The 14,139-nt window shown below is 41.7% G+C and overlaps 1 protein-coding gene across 2 annotated transcripts in view; it reads right to left on the bottom strand.

The window, feature by feature from the left end:
• fndc1 (fibronectin type III domain containing 1) overlaps positions 1-14,139 on the bottom strand; it is a 36,880-nt gene that overhangs the window by 21,025 nt on the left and 1,716 nt on the right. For both annotated transcript variants that reach the window (XM_056405606.1, XM_056405607.1), the window contains exons 2-9: positions 8,530-8,724; positions 6,971-7,039; positions 2,544-2,795; positions 2,207-2,305; positions 1,832-1,949; positions 1,502-1,689; positions 777-884; positions 5-193 (exon numbers count right to left, since the gene is read on the bottom strand). In XM_056405606.1, the coding sequence (XP_056261581.1) occupies positions 5-193; positions 777-884; positions 1,502-1,689; positions 1,832-1,949; positions 2,207-2,305; positions 2,544-2,795; positions 6,971-7,039; positions 8,530-8,724 (1,218 nt within the window). The remainder of the gene's footprint in view (positions 1-4; positions 194-776; positions 885-1,501; positions 1,690-1,831; positions 1,950-2,206; positions 2,306-2,543; positions 2,796-6,970; positions 7,040-8,529; positions 8,725-14,139) is intronic.

The raw sequence follows: 14,139 nt of genomic DNA, 5'->3' as shown, positions 1-14,139 counted from the left end.
TTACATCCAGGCATGGCAACACTGAAGGCTTTGCTCTGTGGTCCCTGTCCCCTCCTATTGGTGGCTCTAATCTTGAAGATGTACCGGTCTCCTGGTGTGAGGCCATCTACGGTGGCTGTGTTGCTGCTGCCACGGTGCGTCACACTTTTCATTCCAAACGGCTTCATAGCAGGAGCATAAGACAGGATGTACTCTGTTTGGAGTTAGATGATGAACAATTGTAATGAAGAGATGGGGTCAGACTCTATAAGAAGCTGAATTTAAAACTGCAAAGAAGACATTTCTTTTGCCATTTTTCAACAAGCCCACATAGCAGGAAAAACATCTGTCCCTTTCAGACTTTCAACATTTGTCTCTCTTTCATTGGTGCAGGGTGTGGTGAAGGAAATTAGCCAAATGGTCAAAAGTTACAAAACCAAGTCCTCTGGCTTCAGCACTGAGTTCATACATAACCCAGTGACCTGAGTCATGACACTAACTGCTAATATGCTGAGTAACATAGTTTTCACAGATGGGACGAAGCATATTACAAACTATGTTTTGTTTCCACCCACGTAGATATTGCACCAATCAAATTACAGTACCAACACTGTCAGCCAGAACCAAAAGTTCATGGACACTGGATGAACACTAATGAAGGGGGCGTCGTCATGGAAGAAAAATATGTGAAAAATGAAATGTCCACAAGTCAAAGAGTTAGGATATACTGTATATTTACCGATTTCTTTGCAAAAATACATTTATTTTCAATTTTACTTCAATCCTCCAGGTCTGACCTCTTATCCTCCCGTTGGGTTCCTCAGGTGGATCCCATGTTGCAATGACAGCAGTTCCTTTCCCTCGCAGTGGCTTGACCTCGAAGTTCTCCGGTGGTCCAGATGGTGCTGGTGAGTGAGGAGAACACAAGTGAACGGACAGACTGCAGTGAAAGGAGGAGCGGCGGGGGAGAAACCAGAAGCAGCAACGAGGGAACAGGGTGAGGAAATTGCTGCTTACAGTATGTAAAAACAGCGGGGCCGTTTGTGCCAGGAGGCTTGAGCTGAGGAGAATACTGCTGCCATACATTGTCAGGGAACCCTCCCCTTGAGCTCATGTATGGAAGTGCAGAAGGAGATCTGAGCTGTGAGTCAGGCAGTAAACGCTGACATTGCAATGAACCGTGGCTCAGGAGCTGCTATGGCATTGTATAAATGCTGCAATCATGACAGACCGGCAGCCAAAACTAGAATCAAATATCAAATGAGAATAATAGGGAGTGAATGTGATGAAGTGTCGTATGAGGAAATAAGCAGAAAAGAGCTAACAGACAGGGTTATGCAAGAATGAATTCTTTTCTGCGAGAATAATTTCTCTTTTCATACTCATACTAAGAAAAATGCAGGGCTTTGGCTCTCGAAAGCTACTTCTCTTAAAATGAAATCAGTTTCCATCACCATCCCTCAGCTGCAGCACAACCTACAAAATAATATTCTAAAAGCAATTCTCAAGTGGCAGTACACACCTGACTCAGGGGTCCTCTGAAAGACAGAGACGCTCCACTTGCCATGATTTTCTCCCTGGGAGATTCTGACAGAGAACTCATACATGCCGTCAGCAGACAGGGTGTCAATCATCATTCTCCTCTGGGTGCTGTCCTTGTACTCCCAGCGTGCTGACTCGCCCTTCTCCCTGTACCTAACTGCGTAGGATCTGAGTTAAGAGAGAATGAAAATGTTTCATTTCAAGTGTTAGGGTTATCTCTCACTCATTCTCTTTCTGTTAAATGGTCTTTCTTTCTCTCTCTGTCTCGTTGACAGACACATGCACTAACAATCACTTTAACAGATCCCACCTGGATGCCCCGGGGGCGACTTTCCCCATCTCGACCGCAGGGTCAACCCAGGAGATGAGGACAGACTGAGGAGACATGACCCTGACACTGATGTCCCGAGCCTCGTACTCTGGTGGCTCTGATCAACACACACATAGACAAACACACACAACGACACAGAGTCAAAAAAAATGTCTAGCTATGTTTTCTTAAAATGAAACAAATCTTAAAGCAGCTTCTAAAATCACAGAATTCAGTGGTTTGTGGAGATTTTGGCACCATGATACCAAACATTCATGCACTTTCACTGAGCATACACGGATAATGATGAGCAATGTTGTTCTGTTAACAGTATAAAGAAAGACATAGAGGCAGACAAAAGCAACCTGCAAGTACCTGGTGTGGTTGTTTTGGTTACGACTGCTCTGTTGGCGGGTGCGCTCTGGCCCTGGGCTTTCTGTGCCTGCAGTGACACCACATGAACCGACTCAGATGCTATGAATAAAGAGGGATACCAGGCACGGGCAGGGTTTACACTATGGACACTAAAGATAGTACAAACAAAATTTATACATTTAGCTCAATGCTCATTGAAGAAAAAAAAAAAATCAGAGTAGGATCTGCAAAATGCAGTTTGAAGACTGCCAGTCTTCTCAACATCATATTTTACTTGAACCTAAAGGTTTGTCTTTTCAATCTGGTGTTTAAGAGTGTAAGATGTGGGTCCTCTTACTTAGTTTGGCTGTGTTTCGGTTCCTCTGATCTGACTGAGGCTTGGTGTGGTGCTGACGTCTCCTTTCCAACAGCGGGGTTCCGGCCAAAGCTCTTTCAGGCTGCCTGGGACCTGAGGAGGATTGAGGCGCCCTCCTGTGTGTCCGGGTATTAGAGACGCCCGATGGGTGAGCTGTTCTGTCCACTCTGGTGGCCCGCTGTACGGAGGGCTGATTTCTGGCTGCAGTTTGTGAAGACCTGACTGGATCTGTTGCTGGATGATAACGGAGGGGAGAAAAAAATCAGAGTGCAGTGGAGTTCATCTTACCTTCATGACCCATAGTTCATTAATTATCTGTGCTCTGTGCTGGATTTGGGGCCTCGTTGAAACTCTAAACTTCCATGGGAAATGATTGAATATAATTACTTTACCCAAGACACGTCATCTAAGTGATAACGACATAATTACATGCCAATTTCATTCAACTGTAAACATATCCACTTGTCAAAAAAGAGACATGATGTGTCATCTGATCTATCTCCTGGTGTCCTGCTTCCTGCTTTAATCCCACCCTATTGCTGACTCCATCTTGGACAATGTCTCAGACACTGACTCAGACAGCCAGAAAAAAAAAAAATCCCTCATCTGGCTGCAGTGCGAAGTGATAGTGCATGGTAATATAACAAAAAACTCTGTCACTCCCTCTCCCACTCTTTCGTCTTCTTTCCTTCCTCCTCCCCCCGTATCCCTCCGTTATCCGTTTCCCATAATCACTGTCAGATGAAAAAGATCTGCCCTGTCTCCCATCAGGATACTCCCCCAGCTGCACGCACAGCTGGATGAGTACTGACAAGTCAGCTGATGTAACAAAGTGGATCTGACGAAATTCAAAGTGGTTATAAGGTCAAAACAACATTGTGGTCTAGGGTATCCCCTCCCAACAGGTACGATAGGCAAGCTGAGAATAGTTGTCCATGAGAGGCCACAACACCCAAAATATTTTCTTTAGTTATAGCTTAAAAAAGGGAGAGAGGGAGACTTTCGGCCCTGATAGGCTTCCACCATGAAACTGTAAAAATGTGGTGGAAAGCAAAGATAAGGCAAAAAGGATATGAAGGGAAGTATAAAAACACACTAGAAAAGCTCCCGGGAAGACGGAAGTGGTTTGTTTCAATAAGACTTGGAGCGCTCTATTCATGTCTTTTTGTGTCTCTTGTCTCTATCTCCCTCTCTGTCCTGCCAGCACAGCTGAGCGAAATTCTTTTCCTTTGGATATAGAGAGCATTGACTGTTTGTTTGGTAATGCCCCCTAGAGTCAGTGTACTGTGATTAAGTCTATTTGATTCAAATTTACTGTTAAATAAATGTGTTGATTCTGTTAGCCCTATCCCCTAGATTGTTGTTTTAATTAACTTTAACATTTCTTTAAATAAACCATGTTTAATAAATGTTACACACAATAAATACAAACTTAAGTCAGTAAAGCACACTATATTATTTATTTATTCTACATCTTATTCATAGCCTTTGTGTACATTTTGGTAATTGCTGGACAAACACTGTAAACCTTATCAATCCTATGACATTGAGCCAGTGAGGTGACTGTTTGCCATTCCAGTCTGATCCTGGGATCCATACCTGTTTGACTGTGTCTGACTCCTTTTACTAGCTCTAACTTAAAACAGAAATAGCTCCATTTGGTTTTAATCAGCAGTCTTCTCCTTTTCTGTATTTTCTTCTTCCTCTCTTTCGCTCTCTGGAAAACTGTCACAGCGCATATTTTGGCCCAGGTCATCATGCCGCGGACCGCTAAACCATTTGACTCCACAATACTCTCATTGCCAGATCCTTTCTGTCTTTTCCTGGAAGCTCAATGGTCCGAGGTGCTATGAGGCTGGCCTCCAGACAGACAGACATACCACTGCTACAGCAGAGACCACCTCAGTGTATTCAGGCTGAGATGCTGAAGAATGTCACTGTTGTCCTCTTACTCCCTCCTCAAACTGAGCTGAAGAGAGCCAGGGATTTATCCTCTCTGACATTTCACCACCTTCAAAAGCAAATCCAAACTTTGCAAACATAATTTGGTGAATTTGGGTTTCATGGTGGAGCACATTGCTCAGTTTAGCCACAGTTTCATTTAACAGCTATACAAACAATTCTCAGTGGCAGAGCGTTCCTGGAGGCAGAAATAATGAAATAAGCCCCAGCTGGCAGAGACGATAGCTAACTAATGGCAGAGAAACAACTCCAGGCCAAATACGAACATTAGTGGGGCGCTCCCCGTGGCTCCACTGGTAGGGCGCGTACCACTTGTGCTCAGTATGATTAATTGTCAAAATTGTTGTGTGTTGTTCATTTATACAAACAATTTTGATTTGACAAGCTTTTTAATTATTTTTCCTGGAGGCAGAAACGATCACTCGAGCCTCAACTTACAAAGTTAGTGTTAGCTAATATAAACTAATCAACCCAAATGGAGAAGAAACAACTACAATCAAGATATGAAAATAACCCTACAACACTAATGCCAATGCCTTCATTCATTCATTAGCCTACCAAGCTAACACCTAAATAACACAAAATGTTAAGGGGCCAAATTAGCCTTAACTTATATGTTGGATCTTATTTGTCAGTTACTAGCGAGTTAGCTAGCTTCATAACAATTGGAAATGTTGACATGACATTTGCGCTTGATAAATGGCTATGAGTGTCAAAATTGTTGTGTATTATGGTTCAACTATACAAGCAAGTTTAAGTTAATAACTTGAAATGTTAACTGGGCTTATGGTAAATAGCCCAGTGTTAGCCCTAGGCACTAGATAACTTTATAAGGTTAACATAAGATAATATTTTTCAGTTAGTAGCAAGTAAGCCAACTAGACTTTATAACATTTGCTACATGTTCTTTTACCCCTTCCTTTTCACTGGGCTTTAGTCTAACATTACTTACAAACAAAGTGGTTGTTTGTCTTCACTCACTGGAGGTTTAATTCAACAAATATGATTAGTTGTGTCTCCGGAGCAGCTCTGCCTCAAACAAATAAAACTGAAACTCCAGAGCAGCGTGGTGATTCAGTGGTTAGCACTGTCGCCTCACAGCAAGAAAGTCCTGGGTTCAATTGCTGGTCCTGATCCGTTCAGTGTGGAATTTGAATGGATTTTCTCCATGTTCCTTGCCACGGCACAAAGACAAGCCAAGTCATGTGGTTTGGTGAGGCTAAACTGTCCACAAGAACAGTACAAGTGTGCGTGTGTCTATTTGTGTTAGCCCGGTGATAGACTGGTGTATGTTTACATGACTTTTTCTTAAATGTCGAAATGCTCCATGAGTGCACAGAAATAAGCAGATAACGTAATTTACTAGAAGTCTGGACAGGTGGTCTGATGTGCTTGACTTCAAGAAGAACATATGAGAAAACATCTCCTTTCCTCTCATCTTCCTTTCCATAAAGGTTAGATAAATACAGGGATGCACAATGATTCAGTATTTTCAGTATGGATTCATTTATTGATTATTTGTTTCTATTAATCAATTAATGATTCAGTATATAAATGTCCCAAAAGAACCACCACAAATTCAGAGCTCAAACTAACATATTTTTTTAAATTGCTGACAGGTAGACAGGTCACCGGCCAGTCAGAGGGCTGACGTGTAGGGACACCTACGGGTGATTTAAAGTCGCCAATTAACCTAAACCTGCTTGTTTTCTGGAGTGTGGGAGAAGCCGGAAAACCCACACGGGCACCGGGAGAAGAACATGTTCACCCCCCCCCCCCTCCATCTGCACATTTGAGAACTTGAAAACAACAGATGTTTAGCATTTTGCTTGATTAATGAATGACTATTAATTAAAAATCTATTTTTGGAAGTTGTTGGCAGTTAATTATCTGTCGCTTGACTATTCAATTAACTGACTGTGCGGTATAATAAATTCATCCACAGAGTGCACTTTAATCAATAAAGGTACAGATGATCTGGCAATCAGCTTATAAACAACTCCACTTGTCTGTCAACTACTCATTTTCTTTCATTTTACAGTCTGTTGAAAGCAGTGATAGGAAAATAAGTACTAATTAATGTGGTGGACACCATTAAAGGGAACAAAACTCTAAAATTGACGTTAAATTTGGATAAACTGCAAGAAAAACATACCTGGCTAAATCCAAGGGAATCTATGAGTCAGAGACAAGTGAGTGTTTTTCCCCACTGATCCCACAGGGACAAGTGAGGGAATGAAGGAAAAGGAGACTGTCGCCCCAAGACACAGGATTGTGAATCACCAACATATTAGATTTGGCGGTTTACTTCATATCCACAATGACAGCAGATCATTACAGCAAACCACTTTTAATGGATTCAACCAGATAGTTTTACATGCATGGATGTTAACTGAGACACACCGATCCCATGTATTGTTGGTAAAGATGCCTCAAGATCATTTTACCTGCTGATGAGTTGGTGACAGGTGCACCGCCCAACACGGCAAAGCCATCCAGATTAACCCATTCAGGGTCTAAAAAAAAAAGAAAAAAAAAAGAAGACAGGTATTCTTGTTAAATTATGTTGACAATGGAAACAGCAAATCTTATAAATTTAAAAAAAGGAACCCATGGCTTTACTAAATAACATCTACATGATAAGGATTTGCTCAAGTGGAAAATGGATGTACGTAATGAGTGTTTTTGTGGAGCAGGTTGACTGCATCTCTCACTGTCAGTGAGAAAGGTTTCTCAATCTCCCCATTTCCTTTACTCTCCATCTCTTTCCCTGTTGCTCCTAATAAGTCATCTCTTCACCTCTGTTGTTCTAACAGCGGCTGGCCAGACACATTAATGATGTGGAGGCTAACAGCATGTTCTTATTTATGATGACTGATGCTGCTGAGGGAACAACACACGATCTGCAAGGAATTTCTGGAAAGGCAACACTGAGATGCAGCCCGGTTGCCAGAGATTTATGGCAAACTTCACCGGAGCTGGAGAGTCCACAAGGCCGCCACAACACACACTGTGTGACACACACACACACACACACACACACACACACACACACACATCTATACATGCATACCTTAATTCAACACAATGCATGACTTCATTACTTGGCACCACCCGGTCCTCTGCCACAATGACCACCAAACACACATACGTTGCGCAAACACACACACACACACACAACGTCAGGTGACCACAACACAGGGGATTGGGTTATAGGCGCTGGGCTGGGTTTGGATGTGGAAAAGAAGGGTTGGCTGCAGACTTTGAGTCGCTGGTGAAGTATGGCTCTAAGATGCCAAGGACAGAGGAAAATGGAATAATGACAAAAGCAGGCTAGACTGTGTCAACACAGCAAACTGTATGTGTATAGAAACATAAGGACCTGTCTCATGTTTTACAAGGCGGGATTAAGAATTACCATAGCAGCTGTTAAGATCTAAAAATAATGTCTTCCTCTAAAGCCTAAAATAACTACTGTCTGCTGAGCTGGGATGCTGATTGTGGTCACACTGCCACCACCAGTTCTCTCTCTCTCTCTCTCTCTCTCTCTCTTTCTTTCTTGATTTCTTGCTTTCCTTCTTGATTTCTTTCTTGCTATCTGGCAAACCTGGATGACAAAATATCCAATGATGAATAAATCCACTGATAAAAATCAGTCACACAGTCATGCACATGTTTGTGCTCACACCTCAACATCTGATGTCTTACACAGCTCTGCAGCTCTGCTCATCCTCTCCTCTCGTCTTGACAAAGTGCAGATCTCTGGGATCTGAAAGCTCACCCCGAAATTTAAGCCAAAAAAATAAACCTTTTCTCACTCTTTGTCCATTTATTTTCCTCTTTTTTTTGTCTAGCAGATCTACCAGCACTCGTCCAGTCCCGGAGACACACATGTTTATTAGTTCCCAGTTCGTTCATTAATCTCGCAACCATTTTATATTAACATCTCACATCCCCACATTGCTCTCACCCTCTCTTTTGCACGTGTTCTCTGTTTCCGTCTTACCTACATCCTCCATTAGATGTGGGCGACTATCCTTGCCCGCTTTCGTTAAGCGATGAGATCTCGTGGGTTTGTTGGAGCTGATTACGAAGCGGTCCACAGGTCTTCCATCCAGATGGATAGAAGGCTCCCAGCTCTCCCTCAGGCCCCTGTCCACAGAGGTCTGTTTCCCATTGTGTGTCCGCAGGGGCTTCTCTGCTGCAAAACAAATGACATCTGGATAAATTTTGTCTGTATAAAGTTTTTTTAAACAGTCTTAATTTTGCATTGTCATTTATAGTAAACTTGAAGGCTTGTTGTAGTCCCACTGTTCAAGATTTGAAGCTGTAAATACACCTCTACTTCAGTGCCACCAGGACAATTTCATCTGGATTTATTATATTTGGCATTTAAAGTAACTTTGATCTTGATGAAGTATAAACTCATGCGTAAGACGGCCGTGAAAAATACAAACTCATTTGATGGTTAAATAAATAAATGAGGATTTGGTTGGATGCTAAAAGCTCAGGACAATAAGCCATCCTGATTTTCCCTCCTGGCTAGATACGCTCAAAACAAAAGAAAGAAAATAGTAACCACCATTGTGTTTTGGATAGCAACTGTCTCTTTGCTCTTCTTTTGGTTCGCATGCTTGCATAATACAACAGAGTAGTGACAGCACAATCATTCATCTGACCTACATTATACCCAGATAACAAAGTAAAGCACTGAGTGTGACATTAACACTTCAACGTGAAATGTGAATTCGGCTTGCATGAAAGGAAAAGCAGCTAAAAGGCACTAGTGAGCACAGGATACGTGGGAAATAAGGAACAACCACTTGAGATACTTAATAGACTTGATTAATCATGCACAAAATAACGGCTTCATGTCTGAGAGCTTGTATGGATTCTGGATCAACAGAAGTAAAGTGACATTAGTAAGAAGCATGGAGAGAAAAAGTGGTTACCCTATCAGTCCCGGCGGAACGAGCATGTTCATCACAGTTAAGTTGGAAAACAAGGCGGTAAAGAACTCAGTGAGTAGTGTCTTTGTTATGTATTGGTTATGACGCTATAGTAAACTTTTGACATTCTAGGTTTTGAGCCTTGACTTCTATGAAGTCAGAAAGGTCAGTGACTGGAGTAAAACCTGAGTAAAAGCTTCTGTGAGTAAAGGTTTGCTGCACTTGGTTCTGATGCTGTTGTAAGTCTTTAGTTTCTGTCTGATTTCACTCATTATTTGGATTACTATTTTGTAAAGAGCGGTCATATTTGTCACCTTCAGAATTCTAATAAAGTATATATTTTTAATTTAATTTTTCTAGGCAAACCCAAATTCTACTAATGCAGTACAGGCCATCACCAAGCTTGAAGGCAAATATTCATATTCAATATTTCTTTATTCTCAAGTAGCTTTTGTTATCCCAAAATAGAAATGTGCAATACATCCAGATTTGAAGCCAGTATGGGACTGTTGAAGTAGTACAAAAACACAGTTTTTGGCCTGGCAGTGAAAGGAGTAATACTACTTTACAAGTTTACAACCATGTATAAAATCTTATAAACAAAGCATAAAATTCTTGATCCATATGCTTCATATTAATTAAGGGAACTGTTTTGCATAGCATGTATTTAAGCATTGGCCGAATCGAGAGGATTTGCAAAACTTGAACAAAAGTAGCTTTATTAGCATGTTAGCCATTCATCGCTGTCACATATAATTGTCAGTAATGTCTGTCCATCTCATAAACAGCTTGTCCTTATGGCCCCTTTTGTTCCCCAAAGGTTTACAGCAGCAGTTTCAGTTTTGCATCAGCACAAAATCACCTCATTACTTTGAATTCTTGTTGTCTCCAGGTGCGCTCCCAGGTGGATCTGCGCTTTCGCTTTTCACATTTCGGAATAATTGTCACTCAGGCCTCTCGTGCTGCAGTTTACAGATGGTCACAGCTCTTCAGAGGCCTACATTGTTGTCTCTGCTTATCTGGAAGTTTTAGTATGTGCTGAAAGATCGTCTCATCTTTGTTTCTGCTCACTGTAGATAGCACCACTCTGGCAGCCAGCCTGGAGATACAGACTGACACCACATTGTGCTTGGGTGCATGAAGGAGTGTGAGAATGTTTTCTCAGTTAAAAAAGAAAACAAAATACAATCTCTGCTCATTATTTCCTCTTTAATGCTGGGTTACAGTGGAGTCAGTTTTATCAGCTGTCTGTGGCAGACTCCATTGACACAAGTCTGGACACACTTCAATCACTTGCACCCTGTTTCCAATAAGGCCTTGTATTACGTAGGAAGGGATCTGCTCCTCTGTCCAGACTTCATTCTATGATTTGGCCTCTTTGGAAATTTATGATCCAAGAACAAACCAGATATTTCTGATTAAACCAAGATTCCTTCGAGCACAGCAGATGCATGATTGCCATCCAAGAATAAACAGTCTGGGAAGCAGTTAAGCAACTGAGTGGTTGTAACATCATAATCTTACGGAGGAAGGCTTGGTTTCAGGGCGTTACCAGGGGAAACCGGAGCAATAATACAGCATTTTCTGTTCCGTGTTTGTGAAGGTGAAAGACAGAAAGACAGAGTATGATTGAGTCCGACAGTGGAAAGTATTAAGTATGTGAAGAATGAGGGAAAAGCCTCAGGGTCATTATGTCACTGTCTTTTTGATAAAAAAAAACAAAACAAAAAAAAACAGGGACATAATGACACCATGAGTCAGCAATGCAAACCCTGTTTAAGGGCTACAGGATATGTGGCACACATGCACACTCAAACCTTTAAAGACAGACACACACATGTATGTGCATGTGTAGTTTGGGATAAGAAGCATATGCAGGTAAGCCCCGAGGTCGAAGGACTCCCGTAAAACTGTTCTAGAAAATACTTGCGCTCATGCACCTGCAGTGTGCTCCACTTTTACAAGAGCACCCTCTCACCTTCGCCACAAAATCACAGACACTGACCCTCCGCTCACCCCTAATGAGTTTGCCTTTAACCCCTAATAACTGTCATCTTCCACAAACTCCCATCAATACACAATATCACCCGTGAATGTGTGTGTGTGTGTGTGTGTGTGTGTGTGTGTGTGTGTGTGTGTGTGTGTGTGTGTGTGTAAGATTGTGCATTTTGTAAATTCTTAGAAATAAATAGAAAAAGATCATTTGCTGTCATAGTAACAACATGGAATGCACCCAATGACTGAGGCATCTTTTCTCTCCAGTAATTGCAAGTGACACAGAGGTTTCCACTTTCCTATTTTTGATAGATTTTTGAACTGTTGCAGGACAACAAGCATTTAACAAGAATGAGGATTCAGACATGTCTGTGCAGTATTTTCTTTGCTGGACCTTCTTGACATTGCTTAGGACACTGTATGTTCCTTTTTTTGTATGTAACGTGGCTCTTACAGCGAGAGAAACACAAACTTGTTCAGTTCAGTCTGATTATTGGTAAGATTGAGTTGCATTTTCAGATTTGAGAATTCAAACCACCAGTAAAAATGACCAAAAAACACATTTTCTCAGTCACCACAAAACCGCAGTGCAGATTGTTCTGGTTTTATTTGTCCAGGTTTTGAGTGTTCAGTCTCTGAAATTACTGCTGCCCAAATACCAAAATAAAATGAGGAATAGAAAGTTTGTCTGTGGTGTTCACAATACTGAAAAATTACATTACATAAATCATCAGCATAAGTGTATGTGCCCAGAAATAATGTTCCAGTTAGTCTGGATAATCCACAGAAGACACAGTCAACTATTTTTATTGGAACTACTTTCTACTGAGGAAACCGTCCATAAAACAACTGTTAACAGTGTCTTCTGTGGATTATCATGAGTAACTGGAACACATATTCTGGATCAAATTTATGGAGGTATGCTTTTTTAAGTGCTGTGAGCACCACAAACAAATTTCCATCCTCCCATGTTACATTGGTTGAAGGAAAAAAACCTAAAAGGTGGATTATCTGAAAACGTGGGCAAATAAACTCTCAGCATGGCTGGATACCTCCAGTGGTAAGTGAGAAAGTGTCTTGAGAGAGATTTTGCCGGGGGCTACAAAATTCCTGATAGCACCTCTGTCAGTCTTAAACTACTCTCTCCTCTGACCTTCAGCAAACTCTCTCCAGTAATCAACTTTGTCATAAAGCCGACACATCAGACAAAGACCGTGACCATAGATAGCTGTTGCCCTCCTCACACTGGCACATCAATGACCAGACTGTCAGAATAGATTACTGTTTTTGTATTATGTCTAGTCTTATCAACCACTCAAACCACATACACCATCAACATCCATACACACACTCGTACACTGATGGAACAATCATCTGGGGCAATTTGGGGACACTTCAAGGATCGAACCACCAACCTTCTAATGAGTGGACAACGCGCGCTACCTCGAGCCACAGCCGCAACTTTTGGGATGTTAAGCCTGATTTAACAGGGGAATGTGACATACTTTATTTACAGCAAGAACCTGAAGTGAGTAATTGTTTAGTTTGGGAGGGTTGCATGCTTACATATATGACATTTATAGCGTGTGGCATTTCAGTGTTGGTGGTCACAGCCTCACTTCTGGAACCAACACACTTCCCACATGATTCTAACATCCTCTCACTCATGAAGACTGACACGTTACAGTGTTAGTTTATGCTACATCTTCCTGCAATACACTTAGCATGCTGACATTTACTGTGCTGTGACAAGCGTGTTCATAGCCCAGGTGGTACTTGTTTAAACAACTCAAAGGGCGTCTAGGAATGACATCATGACATAAGACATGCCATCGCTGGCAGGTTTGACAGGCAGCCAAGCTGCAGGTGGGTGGAGGTGCTGGGTCAAGCTATGTCAGGTGATCAAATGTACCTAGTATTGTGGAAAGTATTAGAAATATTAGATATGTGCTGCCTCTGCCTCACTGCAACTCTCATGTTTTTCCAAAGCAAAAAAAAAAGCTGAAGTTATGAAATTCCTGATTCTGAGAGCTTTCGGCGAGATCTGTCGTGTATTCTTCCTGCAGAATTCTAGCTTGTTAAGTGGAGCAGAGAAATTAAATTCCACTGGCCTGCAAGGACATGATTCCCTCTTTCCCCCCACTCTCTATCCCAATTACTCTCCACACTCTTCACTTTCCAGGAGTTGATGAGCTGTGGCTGCATGGAAGAAGTTGGCATTATTTATGATCCAAAATACACTATGTTTCTGTTCTCTCTATTTGCACTGCTCCTGCCTTGGTGTCCAGATACTCCCACGAGCCCAATTTCATCCCCTGCTCTGAAGAATTTTAGACTGACAAGCTGATGACACGTGAGTGGAGAAAGTTAATAAGTAACACTCTCCTCTCCCTTAACAACTACTGTCAAAATGCCTGAGAGGAAGGCATTTAACTCAAAACTGCTCCGCTGCTGCTCAGTGGCCCGCAGCAGTGAACTGTGGTTGTACTAAGTAGCTCCCAGGTGTGAATGTATACAAGTGAATGAATGAGTAGCTGGGTGTTGCAGAAAAAGTGCATGACTGCTCTGAAAATACTTCCCAAAAGATGGAAAAAAAAAGAACCAAGAGGAAAAAACCACAACAAACAGCAGCTGCCTATATTCTCAGAAAGCAATGACCTCATACACTAAGT

The sequence above is a fragment of the Seriola aureovittata genome, chromosome 19, assembly GCF_021018895.1.
Source record: "Seriola aureovittata isolate HTS-2021-v1 ecotype China chromosome 19, ASM2101889v1, whole genome shotgun sequence".
NCBI lineage: Eukaryota > Metazoa > Chordata > Actinopteri > Carangiformes > Carangidae > Seriola > Seriola aureovittata.
The sequence above is the reverse complement of the archived record's forward strand: the minus strand, read 5'-3'. Positions and strand labels throughout refer to the sequence as shown.